Source organism: Podarcis pityusensis, assembly GCF_964106645.2.
Source record: "Podarcis pityusensis genome assembly, chromosome: 5".
Lineage (NCBI taxonomy): Eukaryota > Metazoa > Chordata > Lepidosauria > Squamata > Lacertidae > Podarcis > Podarcis pityusensis.
Window position 1 is genome coordinate 29,768,153 of NC_138032.1, and position 14,048 is coordinate 29,782,200.

The 14,048-nt window shown below is 42.0% G+C and overlaps 1 protein-coding gene across 5 annotated transcripts in view; it reads left to right on the forward strand.

The window, feature by feature from the left end:
- The first annotated feature begins 996 nt into the window (after positions 1-996).
- Positions 997-14,048, forward strand: part of CUL3 (cullin 3) — a 48,315-nt gene continuing 35,263 nt past the window's right edge. For 2 of the 5 annotated variants that reach the window (XM_081005823.1, XM_081005825.1), the window contains exon 1: positions 12,157-12,264. In XM_081005823.1, the coding sequence (XP_080861949.1) occupies positions 12,172-12,264 (93 nt within the window). In that variant the 5' untranslated portion in view covers positions 12,157-12,171. Of the gene's footprint in view, positions 1,447-12,156; positions 12,265-12,383; positions 12,521-14,048 lie in introns of those variants that run through there. The other 3 variants (XM_081005822.1, XM_081005824.1, XM_081005826.1) reach the window with 3 other exon arrangements.

Below are 14,048 nucleotides of genomic sequence, written 5' to 3' on the forward strand. Positions count from 1 at the left end.
AGCTGTTGTTTATTTTAAAGGTTGTGTTAGTTTATTGACTTTCTACATATATGTATGTGTATGTGTGTGCGTGTACACACACACACACACACACACTGCCCAATAAAACATCTAGCCTTTACTTTTCTTGGGATTAATTCACCCAGTCACCTACATGGGCTCTTTTTGCAGCTCCTTCATCTGGTTTGTATTATTCTGTTTTCTGTAATTACCTTATGGTAGACAAGCTAGTGTATTGTCAAGTATTTTCAACACTAAAATAAAATATTGTTTCCTAAGTACGCCTGGTTGGGGAAAGTTTTGTTTTCTATTTGCTTATGCAACACAGCTGTATCATAACTAATAAAAGTAGTGATGCCTTGTGGGAGACATTAGGTAGGTGGGCAACCTATGACCCTCCAGGTGTTGAGACATCCCTCAGCATCCCTGACTACCATCGATGCTGACTGGGGCTCCTGAGAATAAGGAGTCTGGGGTAACCCAAGAGCCACAAGCCGCGTCCCTGGTTCCACGAGGAAAATAGCAGGAGCAGCCACGAATGTGTGTGTGTTTTACATGAGGGCCCAGCAGAAGATGTGCCATTTATTCCACCGCCAGCCAAACGCCCTTGGCCAGGTACTCAAGGCGAATTGGGGCGGGTGAGGCGCTCCAAACCTCCCGAGTGATTTCCTAAGAGAGGCCTCCAGGCAAGCAACGGGTTAAAAGCGGGTTTAACCGAAACAAACGACCAACCGCACTACGTGCAAACCCGAATCGCCGCCTCCTGCCGCACGTGACAGCAAAATCTACCCACTCGCCGCCTCCTCCGCGCCACCACCCACCAATCACCAGCACCGCTCGCTCGCTCGCTCGCTCGCTCGCCCGCCCGCCTCCTCCAGCTTCCCTAGGGTCAGTGGGAAGAAAGACAACACTGCTTCCCTCTCCCCCCCGCCGCCCGCCTCCTATTATCGCGGGAGCCGTTTGGAGCTCTCGCGAGACTTGGCGGCCCCACTCTGCTCCCCCTTCCTCCCTCCTCCCCGCCGGCTGCGCTCCTCCCCTTTCCTCCTCCCTCCCCTCCTCTCTCTCTTGCGCCGCCGCCGCCCCCGCCGGATCTGTCTGTGTCTCTGCGTGAGGGGAGGGGGGGCCTGTTCGGCCCTGCGCACTGAGCGATGTTTGGCCGCCATCGCGGCGGAGAAGGAGGAGGAGGCGCAGGAGGCTGAGGGAGCCGCCACCGCCGCCGCCGCGTACAGACGGCCACTTGGGCCTGCCTCGCCTCAACCTCGCCTCTCCGCCCGCCCTCGGAGTGAAGGTCGCCGCCGCCTGAGGGGGGCTTCTCCCCGGCCCCGTTTCCCTCTCCCCGCCCCTCAGGAAAGGGGGGCTCCGCTCCCGCCGGGCCCGAAGATGTCGAACCTGAGCAAGGGGACCGGCAGCCGGAAGGACACCAAGATGCGGATCCGAGCCTTCCCGGTGAGTGAGGGAGCGAGAGGGACGTCGCGGCGCCGGGCCGGGACCGGGGCCTGGCAGCGAGACGAGCCGCCGGCCGCGGCCTTGCGTGCAAGGGAGCCCCGTCTCTTCGTCGCCCGACCTGGCTTGTCACAGGGGCGTCTGTGGGGCGGCGGAGGGAGCGGGCCGCGGGCACTGAGGGGAGGCCCTCCGGGGAGCCCCTCAGGAGAGGCTGTCAGCGGGCGGGGAGCCCAAGTTCCCGTCCCACGAAAGGAGAGGCAGGTTAGAGGGCCCGGCGGCCCCCCCGCCGCCGCCCCAGGAAAGGGGCTCTGGGGAGATCGCGGCTTTTCCTTCGGGCCCTTGACAATGGCCTGCCTAGTACAGCGCCTGTTATTTAAATAATAATAATAATAATGACAATAAATTGCGTGAAGGTCTTAACAACACACACACACACACACACACACACACACACTCGCCCGAAGAGTCCAACGTCATACTTGTTCTGTATCAACTTCAAACTTGTTGTGTTTTGTTTTTTTTTGTCTCGCCAGTATCAATAAATGAAGCTGAATATTGTAAGGATTTTGACACCGGACAGTTTTTATGACATCCCCCCCCCCCCCCTCTGTGGGGTTGTCATAAGGGGAGGGAGCATTTTCGAGGTGATTTGTACCGTAAATTACCTCATATCTTTCCTGACCGATAGTTGTTTGAGCTGAAGATTGAAAGCCAATGGACACCCAAGATGAAGGCCTGGGTTTGTTTGTTTTTTGTAACGTGTAAAGTTTTTGTTTTGTTTCTGACTTGCTGATTGCCAAAGTACTGGAGTGTTTATACACATACATATATGCTTAAAAGGAGATGTTTGGTTGTACGTTTTTTAGGCTTGAGCAAAAGTTTTTGTTGCGTTTGAGTCAGGAAACTAGTGGCAAATAATTGTTGCCTTCACAAAGAAACTGGCTCTACCTGTTTATGTGAATGAACTAACAACTGTCACCGTCAGCATTTGATCAACCTGCAGTTCCATTCTCAAAATTAAACTTGTATTTATATATTTTAAGTTATTACTGCCCAATCCTATTTACTCAGAAGCCCAATTGAAACCATTAGCGTTTTCTTCCAAGTCAGCATAGTTAGATTAGGAAAATTAACTCTGACAAAGAGCAACGAAACTTGCTTATTATATATTTACCCTGTTTTTCAGCTAAGATTGACTCCCTGAATGACAATGTAATAGATTCTGAAGATAAAGAGATCTGTGTTTTTAAATAAAGTGCTGTGTTCTTAGGAGCTGTTGAAAGTACAACATGTTAGTCAAGTTAATTTTGAAATGTCTTAAAGTTAGTTTTGGCTGCTTGAATAGCAGTGGGAGATGCTATCATGATAATCAACAATGACAGTTGCTTACAGTGTTTTACAATTATTTTCTAAGTAAAACATATATTACAAGTGTTTCTTGAAGCCTTTTAAATTTGGATGATGAGATTTATGCATCAAACACTTGGTTGTATATGGGAGTAGAACAGACTGAGAGAAAGTTTGCAGTCAGGGTAAACATTTTTCATTTTCCTTTCTTGCAGATGAGCCTATAAAATGTTAGTGGGTGAAGAATGTTCACACAGCCTTCTCACACAAAGTAGAACATTGTTTCCCCTGTAAAAGTGTTTTTTGTTAGCAGTTGTCATAATTGTGGCTCATTCTAGAAATATATTTTAAAATAGCTATATTTAATGCCTACTTAGTTGGGAGGGTACATAGACATCATGAGCTGCAGATAATTAAAATAACCATTGTTAAAGCAAACTAACAGTAGTCTTCAACATTTTTGGACCTGGGACCAGCCTTTAACTCAAAGATGTATTTGGGGACCCATTTTCTTTGTATTTTCCCCCTTACTACATATGTGTATTTGTGCATGTTTTTATATGTATGTATTGTGGTAGTGCTGCATTTGCACCCTACCTTGGATCAGACTGATCTGGAACTGAGTACAACCCACCAGTTGGAGCTAATTTCTAGACAGGTTTATTATATACAGTGGTACCTTGGTTTAAGAACAGCTTAGTTTATGAACAACTTGGATTAAGAACACTGCAAACCTGGAAGTAGCCGAACATGTTCCGCTTCCTGTTTAGTGTGTTCCATTTGTAAATTGAGTCCCTCACTGCTATGGGAAAGTACACCTTGGTTTAAGAACGCTTTGGTTTAAGAACAGACTTCCGGAAAGGATTAAGTTCGTAAACCGAGGTACTACTGTATATATAAACTGCCATTCTTTACCATCCCACTTCCAGCAGCAGCAAAACAAAGCAAAAACAACAAAACATTGTGTTTTTTCCTTGAGGCATACCTTTTCGTGTTTTGGCCTGGGAGGGGGAGCATATTTTTAACTCAGCTCTTTAGAATACAGTGGTACCTCAGGTTACATACGCTTCAGGTTACATACGCTTCAGGTTACACACTCCACTAACCCAGAAATAGTGTTTCAAGTTAAGAACTTTGCTTCAGGATAAGAACAGAAATCGTGCTCTGGCGGCGCAGCGGCAGCAGGAGGCCTCATTAGCTAAAGTGGTGCTTCAGGTTAAGAACTGTTTCAGGTTAAGAACGGACCTCTGGAACGAATTAAGTACTTAACCCGAGGTACCACTGTATCGTGGGGAAGGGTTGCATCTAAGTAATTTGACCGAAGGCTGTCAGTAGGCAAGAAGTCACTGAGCTACCGATAGAAGCAAAGATCTTCAGTACATGGGTACCAAGCACGGTGCAACTTATTCAGCAAAAAAGCAGCATTAGAAAATCAAGAGGAATGACAAAAAGATAGATGCCCACAATTCAAAGTTGAATTATGGGGATAATTAACCACGATCTACTCTAGTTTATACATAAAGTATGTACAATGTAGTATTGATCACATGCTGAGACAGCCTTACTTAGTCCATATATTGACCTTGGATTGGGTTGATGAAAGTTTTGAATTTGTGCTGGTGGGTTGTAAAATTTTGTGGACAGAATTAATTGTTGCATAAGTAGACTTGCATTTGTGCCTTAACCTTCCTTCCCCTTAAATAACACCTCCAACCTGTTCCCAAAATCCACTCCAGAAGGTCTTCTAGCCTTCTGTTCTACTTGTGCACAAACAGCATACAACCCTGTGAGAGACCCCTAATAAAATATGATGGGTTACACTTAATGACCTATAAAGTGCTTTCTAACTTTATCATTCATAGGGGAACACACTGAGAGAAAGCTTATTTTTCTTTGGGAGTTAAGGGATCAACTGACCTAAGTTCAGTATAGTAATTGAACAGGTCATTATATTGATCACAATATCTGCTTTTTAATTCAGTGCCTGTTATGTGATCTTAATGTCTGTTAAATGTCACATGAAGTAAAGTAGGATATAGATGTAATAAATAAAAGTTCTTTTGCTCCAACAGAAATTTGGACAGATTCTGAAAACCTCTCCCCTATAGCAAAGCAATGCAGTCTCAGAAAGTTTAGGAAATGGTGGGGGCAACATCCAACTGTCCTTCTACCAAGAGTGATCTTGGTGTCCTAGCTCAGTTTCCCAACCTTTTCCTGACCATGGCCCTCTTCTGACCTTGTTTCCTTCCTGTGGCCCCCCATGGGTGTAGCCGGGGGGGCAGGGGCAGTTGACCCCTTCAATAAAAATCAATATAAATATGATGTTCACACCCCCCCAACAAAAGCCTGCCCCCCTAACAAAATCCTGGCTATGCCCATGCCCCCCTCATCCTACTGGTAGAAAGGTATCTATTTAAATGTTTTGTTTGTAAACAGAACGTGTTTTATTTATAATTTTTATTATTTATACAAAATACAATTACATAAAATGATAGGAACATAATGAAATATTGTTGAAGCAGAAAAACATAGAATAATGGAGCTGGAAGGGGCCCCAAGGGTCATCTTTCTAGTATAACACCATGCAGTGTAAGGAAACTCAGCTAAAGCATCCATTACAGATGGCCATCCAATCTCTGCTTAGAAACCTCCAAGGAAGGAGAGTGCAGAACCTCCTGAGGAAGATCCATCTTCCATGTAGTATAAAAAGTAAACAACACTTCTCTGACCTCAGTTATTTGACACAGAGGAGAAAACCTACAGATAAAAGTCCAAAAGGCATGCAGGGAGTTCTGTATATAGGAGAATTTTAAAAAGCAAGTTCTCCTCGCTGACCTGGTGCAAAAAGATATTGTCATCTGGAGGAGCACTGGCTGCCTAGATAAAACACTGTCCCCTGCATACCCTTACCTGGGAATAAGGCCCACTGAATTCAGTCCAACTTTCTTCTGAGTAGACACGTAGTTATTTACTAGATGCAAGTCAGCAGTACCAGATGACTCCACTCGGCTAGGCGCTGGGGTGGATTGCACCCTGCATCTTGCAGAGTCAGGCCCAGGCTGTCACCAGGCCCAGCACTGGCGGAAGCAACAAGCAGCTCCGGCTCACCCATTGCCACACCACCACTGCACTTACCTGACCTGGGGATTTTGGATTGCGGGCTCTACTGGTCAAAATTGGAGCCTCAGTGATCGCCCCCTCTCGCCGGAAACAATCCAGGACTTATCCAAGAAAACACACATGGCAAAAAGGAGCTCTAGGCCCTGGTGGGCCAACCCCTTACCCACTTGTGATTGGCGAAGCCGATAGCCAGCCGATCAGAACTTTTTTTCTTTTTAAAAAAAGGTTTCCCCCTCCTTCACTTCTCACATTCCCTTCTGGCCTCCTAGCCTCGTGCTGTGTCCGTCTCCCCCCCCCCCCCCCAACGATTTTCACCTGTGGGCCCCTTGGACTATCCTGGCCCCTGGTTGGGAAACACTGCCCTAGGTGATGGTTAAACCTAGCCATACTTGTTTGTTTCCCCCTTGCCTGCCTCTGCATAGGCTCCTTATGTGGTGCTTTTCTACAAGCTTTCCTTCTGCACCCACCTCAGGCAGAGACTTTAGTGACAGTGGTAACTTTTCCCTGTAGGGCAGGGATTGCTAACCTGGTGCCTGCTGCCAACAAATGCTTTTACCAGTGCCCTAGGGCAGAGGCCTCAGACTCTGTGAAATGGGAGTCAGTGTGAGGTGGCCACCTTGTATTTTTTTTCCTGGTGCTGAGACTTGCTTCCTGTTGCTATTGGACAGAGACTGTATCAGTGTGTTTGTAAAAAAGTAATATTGTGTGATCTCCACAGTAAGGATTAGCAGGACATAGATGGCTTCCCATAGTAAACATAAGGATGTCATGGGTGGTGATCTCCTATTGTGTGTTATGCCATGCTCCCCATGGCAGCCATTTTGTGTTATACCACAACTTCACCCCAGCAGTTGATTTGTTATGGGAACCCTCATCACTCTTTCAAAATTCAAAAGTTGTCCTCTGGTCCAAAAAAGTTGGTGATTCCTGCTATAGGGAGTGGCCAAGTCAGACAGCAATAGATATAGGTATATTGTTTAAGTTGAAGACTTTGTGTCTTACTTAAATATTTTGTAAACAAGGACACTGCAAAATATTGCAGATTGGTGTAAACATATTTTATGCAGCACTCCTACTAGAAGGTGACAATTCTGTTTTTGAGCCCATTGTTCACTGCCTAATCCCTTTCAGCCTCTTTCTTTGTGAGGTACCCAGTAGCCTACTTCAGGAGATATATTTGTAGTTTGTTTCACATTTTCAGTTTGAATAATGATGCATTCTCTGTTTGATAGAGGTGGTGGCCAATTCATCTAAATGAAATTTCAGAAAGTGTTTGTTGAGTTTCCCAGTTGGTAAGTGATGCAACCTTGCAATTCTGAACCCCACATCTGGCTGGAGGGAGTTAGAAAGAAATAACAATGGCTCTTCAGTAGGGAAGAGCTTCGCCAGCAGAGACACATAATCTGCCATTGAGGGACCCTGCTATGCCTTCATATACTTAGATCTACCACTGGCGGTCTTTCTACCAGTGGTAGCAGGCATAAGGCCCCAAAATGGGAGTTTCTGGGATAGGACATAGGCAGCCTTGGATTCAAGGTTCTTTCATTCATTCGAGAGGCCCTAAATTGGATCCTGTATGTCTGGTATTGGTGTAACTATTTCACACACACTAACAGATCAAAAGAGAGGTAAGTCCACCCCCCCCCCCTTCTGTTCTGGCTGGTGTGTTTGTTGGCAGGATTTTAGAAGTGCTGATAGATTCTGGAACTTTGCACACATCCCCATCACATTTATGGTTGAACTCCTAGTCACAAGCCTTGTATTTTACTTGCTTGTTATGGTGGTGGGGGCAAGACTTCAGTGTGCAGTAGGAGGGTATTTTTGTTGCAATTATTATTGTGCTGTCTCGGGGTGGGTTACAACAATTTAAAAATACAAGATTGAAATATGTTAAAGCAAATTGCTGTTGATAGAATAGGTGGGTCTTAAAAATAGAGTTCTGTTTGAAGCATGTTGTCATTATAACACTCAATCCTGTGCTCAGTCTGGCATTTTGTCCAATTACATAATGCATCTGTAATAAGGATTGACAAAAGGTGCTTTCAGCTGCTTTCAAAAATCTCCATACTAAAAAAAATCACTTATTTTATTTCAGAGTTGTCTGTTTTTCAAGAACTTTTCCCATTTGTTATAATTGAAACTATAAAATTGTGCTAAGCTATATGTGGTGAGGCAGTCAAGTATGTTTGCATACCTGCTCCATTCACAGGAAGCAAGAAGGTCTACTTTTTACTCCCGCAAAATGTAGATGCCAGGAATCGAACTTCCTACACACTGCTGTTTGGAGAACTTGTCACGGGCCTGGCTCACATTGGAGCCAAGCTTGGAGAAAAGAGCCTGAAGGGATGCAGGGTTCAGGATATAAGGTATGGGAGGAGGTAGAGTTCAGCTGCTTTCAGCTATAAACCTTTTGCTGGAAAATGTAGATTCTTATCACCATACATTAAGGCAATGGATGTAAAGAATTTTTTTTGTTCCTGTCATGTCTTGTGTGGCCCTTAACAGGAGCCCACAAATCCTAGTTTACCTTAGTAGGTCACATGCGTGGAGGTGTAATCCTTGACATTGCACTGTACCCTGAGGACCAGGAAAATTATCTGCTGCCCTTTCCAGCTTCAAACTTGCCACAGTGGAGGAAAGAGTTGTTCCCACTTCAGGCCCCTTGGAAGCACAATCTAACAAGCACAAGTTCTAGCCCTCCTCTTGGGCTTGGAGTTGGACCTGAATAGGGGATTGTCCTTGCAACTGCATTGTTTTTTAGCGGGCCTCTGGTATAGCACAAATGTGGAGATAACTTCTCCCCTCCCCACATCCCCAGCTTTAAACTCAAGAGAGTTTAAACTCAAGGGGTTTGTGTATGTTGCATTGTGCTTACAAGAACTCATCATGGTAATTGGAATTGTGGACCCTTGGCAAGCCTCAAATTAAATATATAAAATCCGTTTTCATTACCATTATTTCTCAGTTATCAATAAACCTAAAACATTGATAATGAAATTATGGCTTTGGGGTTGAAGAAATCTTAATAAGTATAACGTTGATCATCTGCATGTCCAGAGATCTATACCCAAACACGCTCTTCCTGATTCATGCTATGGAAGTACATGTACTTTATTTGTATCTTAGTGTTTGGTTTATATCTATTTCTGTGGTGGGAAGCAAGAAAATACTTCACATGTATTACTTTTATTTAGAAAAGCCAATAGCAGTCTCTGTGCAAAGCCAAAAAGCAAACTTTGTGTCCTTGAAATATTTCATCTTGCTATGGGTTTTTGATAAGTTAGGGGGCTATATTTGGAAATATAAAGCTAGTGTAGGTGCTGAAGTTATCAAAGTCTTCCTAAACTTATTTTAAGGATTATAGAGAAGTCCTGAGTCCTAAGTTTAATGAAGAGTAACAGAACAATGAAGAACACAAAAATTAGAATGACACCTCATAATTAGGGATTCTAATAGTGAAGACAAACATAAGTGTGATGGAACTCGTTGAAATGCATATTTACTGCCATGAAGAGAAATGTGTTTTTACAGCAGTAAATGTATGTTCAAACAATTTACAGCAAAATTAAAATATTACATCTGTTTTTACTGTAAGAACAGGGTGAACAGTAAATACAATGTTACAGTTTAGGATCATATTTTTGACAAATTCAGAGTTTAATAACCAGTTGGAAAGCAAAGAGAAATTTTAAAATGGAGTTTAGTTTTGAAAAGGCATAAATATATTTTTTAATATGAGCATATCAACACAGGAGAGAAACATATGCACAACTTCTGGCTTATGTGTTACCTTTATCACACTTGACAGTTTCTCCATGCTCCATCACAACATGTAGCAGTGGCTATCATATGATTTTTTCACATTTAAAAAAGAGTTTCTACATGAGCTCCACCTGTTCCTAATAATAGCAGGTGTTGGCAGTGGCATGGAAAGACTTCATACCAGAAAACCATATGATTAGTCATACTGCATGTTACAGCAGTAACATGCAAAAGCTGATAATTGGTGATAATTTACAACTTTCCTCTTCATGAAAAATGTAATGTCTGGACTGGCTCCAGAATGTAACTAATAACTAATGAAAAACCACAGTAAGGTTTTATAAGTATATCTGAAGAAACTCAAAGAAATTGAATTGACAGTTACCCTCAACAGGAAAAATGACAGAATTTATGGAGACTGGGGTACTTCATATTTACAGAGAATGGAGCCTTGCTTAGATCTAGAACACCAATGAAGGCAAGGCAAAAATCCTTGTCAGGATAACAGGAAAGTGTGTTTAAGAATTCTTGGATAATCTACAGTCATTCAAATGATGACAATCTGATTACATTAGTTAATTAGTATTGGACTCCAGAATTCATGAGACAGTTGTACAGTCATAGGAGACTAAAGAGCAAATGGCACTAATGTCTTAAAAACAAAAACGAAAAAACTTGGTTTAGTGTCTGTGCTTGAAAAGTGATGAAACAAATAAACTTGTAAGTTCTCATGAGAATATGGAATATTACCTGTCAGCATGGCATTATTGATTAAGAAATTTGCATACCAACCTAAGATGTACTACCCTAGTTTCCTTCTTGAGTTTAATAGACTAGAACAGGATTTTCCACACTTGTGTTTCCAGGTGTTTTTGGACTACAACTACAACAACTGAGCTAGTAAGATTAGTGGTCAGGGATGATGGAAACAGTAGTCCAAAAATAGCTGGATACCCAAGTTTGGGAAACCCTGGACTAGAGGAAAACAGCAAAGTTTCAGATGTGGTCTCATGTGATACTTTGATTCAGGAGCAGTTGTTGAACAAGGTGCCGCTAAAGAGCTTGTCTCCAGAGCCACTTTTGATTCAGTGGAGAGAGTAGGTGATATTTTTTCCTGATTCCTGTCTGCAGCCACCTGAATCAGCTTTAGAGAGCTGGGGGACCGTTCAGAGCAGCATGCAAGGTGTATTGGGGTCAGAGGTGGGAACTGGTGAAAATAATCTCCCCCTCTTCTTCTGTTAGTGGATGTATCTGCAGGTTCAAAACTCCATCTCTCTCAGTATGTTAGCAGCTCTTTGGGATCTCAGGTTGAGGACTTTCTTGTTAGCCTGCTATATGATCCCTTTTAACTGAAGGCATCAAGGATTGAATCTGGGTCCTTTTGCATGCAGAGCATATCCTACATTGCTAAGGACATTGGTTCCTCTTTAATGTGCTGAATCTGCTCTCTTGGAGTTTTGATTTTTTACAGTGATTTCCTTACAATGCCATATAAAGTTTAACATACACTATGAGCCAAAACATGTGAGTGATGGTGACACTTTGATCTTTATAATAGTAGTGTGTCATCACTTCAAGATTTGTTAGAGATTTCCTCTAATACAAGCACTGAAATGCTCAGACATTTAAGAAAGTTGCCGATATATGGTTTCGGATGGAAGCTTGTGTGCTCCCTCTCTCTTTCTTATTTGCCAAGTGTTGAAGTCTCTTATTTGTAGACTCCTTTTTAAAGTGTCAGAAATGTCTGGGGTTCTGAGCTTCTTTGAATACATTAAGATTAAATATTGCTTAAAAAATGGTAAAATGATTAGTTTGACTGTAGGCCTATACTCACCTGGGACTAAGCACCACTGAACTTACTGGTACTTACTTCTGAGAGGTATGTGTAAAACTGCAGTGCTAAAGCAACATCTAAAATATTGATAAGGATAACATGAGTTACATGCCAGGATACATAATTCTCATTGAAATAAACATATAGGGTTGTTTCCAACACTGCTGTTCCACTAGTGCAGCAGATTTATATTTCCACAATGGAACTTAGTTGTTCTTTTCCCTTGAGTGCCCCCATGCACCCTCAAAATTTGATCCAGAGGGCTGAAGAAGCCTCCAGAGCTGATTTTTTGGTTTACAGGAAGAGGATGTGCACAGTCCTGGATACAAGCTTATGTATATGTTCTTTCATTTTACAGTGAGGAAATTTTGAAGAAAGACAATATAAATGGTAGACACTTGCATTTCTAAGCAGTTACACCATTTGCAGTGTTTTGTGGCTCACTCAGCATACCTGAATCTTCCATGTACATCACCGAAAATAATATAGTCTGCACTGAACTTGGAGGGGGGGGGGTAGATGAAGAAACCTTGTGGTGGAATCTGGTTGCAAGAAATGTTTGAATTTCTTTAAGAGATAGCTCAACATTCTAATGACATCACAGACTACTCTTGTGCCCCTTGGTAACCACATTAGAACATTGAGTTTGTGTGTGTGGTGAATAAATGAAGGCAGTTTTTGTAAAACTATTTAAAATACTTGAAAATAATCCTTTCAAAGGATTCTTAGAAAAGCGTTATAAAGAAAACACTTCAGAGGTAACAGTGTATTATAAATCCTTCACTTGAGAAAGAAACTTGTAGTCAATGTGAGGTATTGCATATTGCCTACAAAGCAAAACAGAATTTTGCAGAAGTGTTCCATGACCTGTTCACTGGTGTGATGTGTTGCCAATTGATTTCAGAGGCCTCTGAACTTCGTTTTTGTGGTAGTACAGTTTCTCCAAGTTACTTGCATGTATTTTGGCAGTGGTGGTGGTAGGATGTCCTGTACGTAGCTGCTGGGCTTCTGAAGGTAATGCATGGCTATGGGAAAAATTAAACTTAAAATCCATCTTTTCCAGGGTTTGATACCCCTATTATTTGGCCAGGAATATACAGGCTTTCTATAGTGATGTTGATGAGGCTTAACCTAAGTGAATGACCATACCTTATAGTGCTTTTGAAAGTGTTGGTTAGTAGACAACCAGGGTGCATATTTCCCAACTCATTGAGAGAAAGTGGTATACTTTCAGTTATAATTTTAATTAAGCACCAGCCTTGTTTTATTCAGAAATGAGATGCTTTATTGAAGCAGATGATAAAATCAATGTTGAGTACTGATAAAAGGAGAAACTTTAGACTGATTGCCTGTAATGTTACCATGTCTGTTTACATTGGTCAATGCTAGTGAATTTAGAAGAGGTGAGAATGGTGAAATGTGAACTGACTTCTGATGTAGCAGGTGGTATGTGCATGTGCTACAACAGTAAAAGTTTAGGAAAAGGAAATTTTCAGAATCTTTTTTAAAAATGCAATTCTCTCTCTCTTAAAGCACTCTTCACATTTTGGAAGTTGCTTGTTATTTTAGCAACATAAACTGTGTTATGTGTAACTTGATAATACCCTAGAGTTATCAGTTTTTGTATACTGAAAGTTCAGTTTATGGGACAATAGTTACAAATTATATTTGTTTTTAAAAGTATTTGATACAAATGGAGCTACAAGCTGTTGAACTCTTAAGAAACCTAGCATCTCTTTGGTTTTTCTGCTTTATGAGAAGCAGGTAAAAAAACAATAAAAACAAACTGTTTGCATTATAGTAAAATAAATTATTATTTATTTGGAAAATTATTATGACTCCCATTATTAAGCAGCCATAAGGCATTCATTTTTATAAAAAGGACTGAGAAAAAGAGGAGAAATGGAACAAAACTCAGTTGTTGCTACCACTTTCTGTTCTTCATAGTTGTCTTCCTATTTATCATGGACTTCTAAAGACTGAAGGTTATCCCAGATTGAAACAAGCTTTTATCCTTTCACATGTCAGTTTATTTCTTGATTTAATGTATATCCAAACATAGACCATTTTCTTCAACATGTTGCGGAAGATGGAGGAATCTGAAGTAGGTGAGAAGCAAGAGAAGTCAGAGGCCGTGTTGTGCAAAAGGCCTTGCCACCATGTTACATGAGGGATATGCTTGGCAGAATCCCAGAGTACAATTCTTGGCCAAATACTTGAAGATGTTCTGTGCTTTGCAACATTTGAAAGTACCTTTCCCTATATCTGCAGCCTGTTTTGTAAGCCAGTCAAATGCAGAAGCAGTGCTATCATCATTTACATTTCTACCTTTGAATCTTGGATCTGACAGTTTTGCAACAACATGAACTTGATGGCAACAAAATTATGTTGCTCTGTACTTTCTCCCACTCCTTTGAGACATAGTAAAGAGGACAGAAACAGATCCACCAGCTATGCCAACAAGAGGAAAGCACAATCAAATAATGCATTGACTCCTTTCTTTCCTTGTGACAATGGCATTGCCCTTCCAGAATTGGAATGC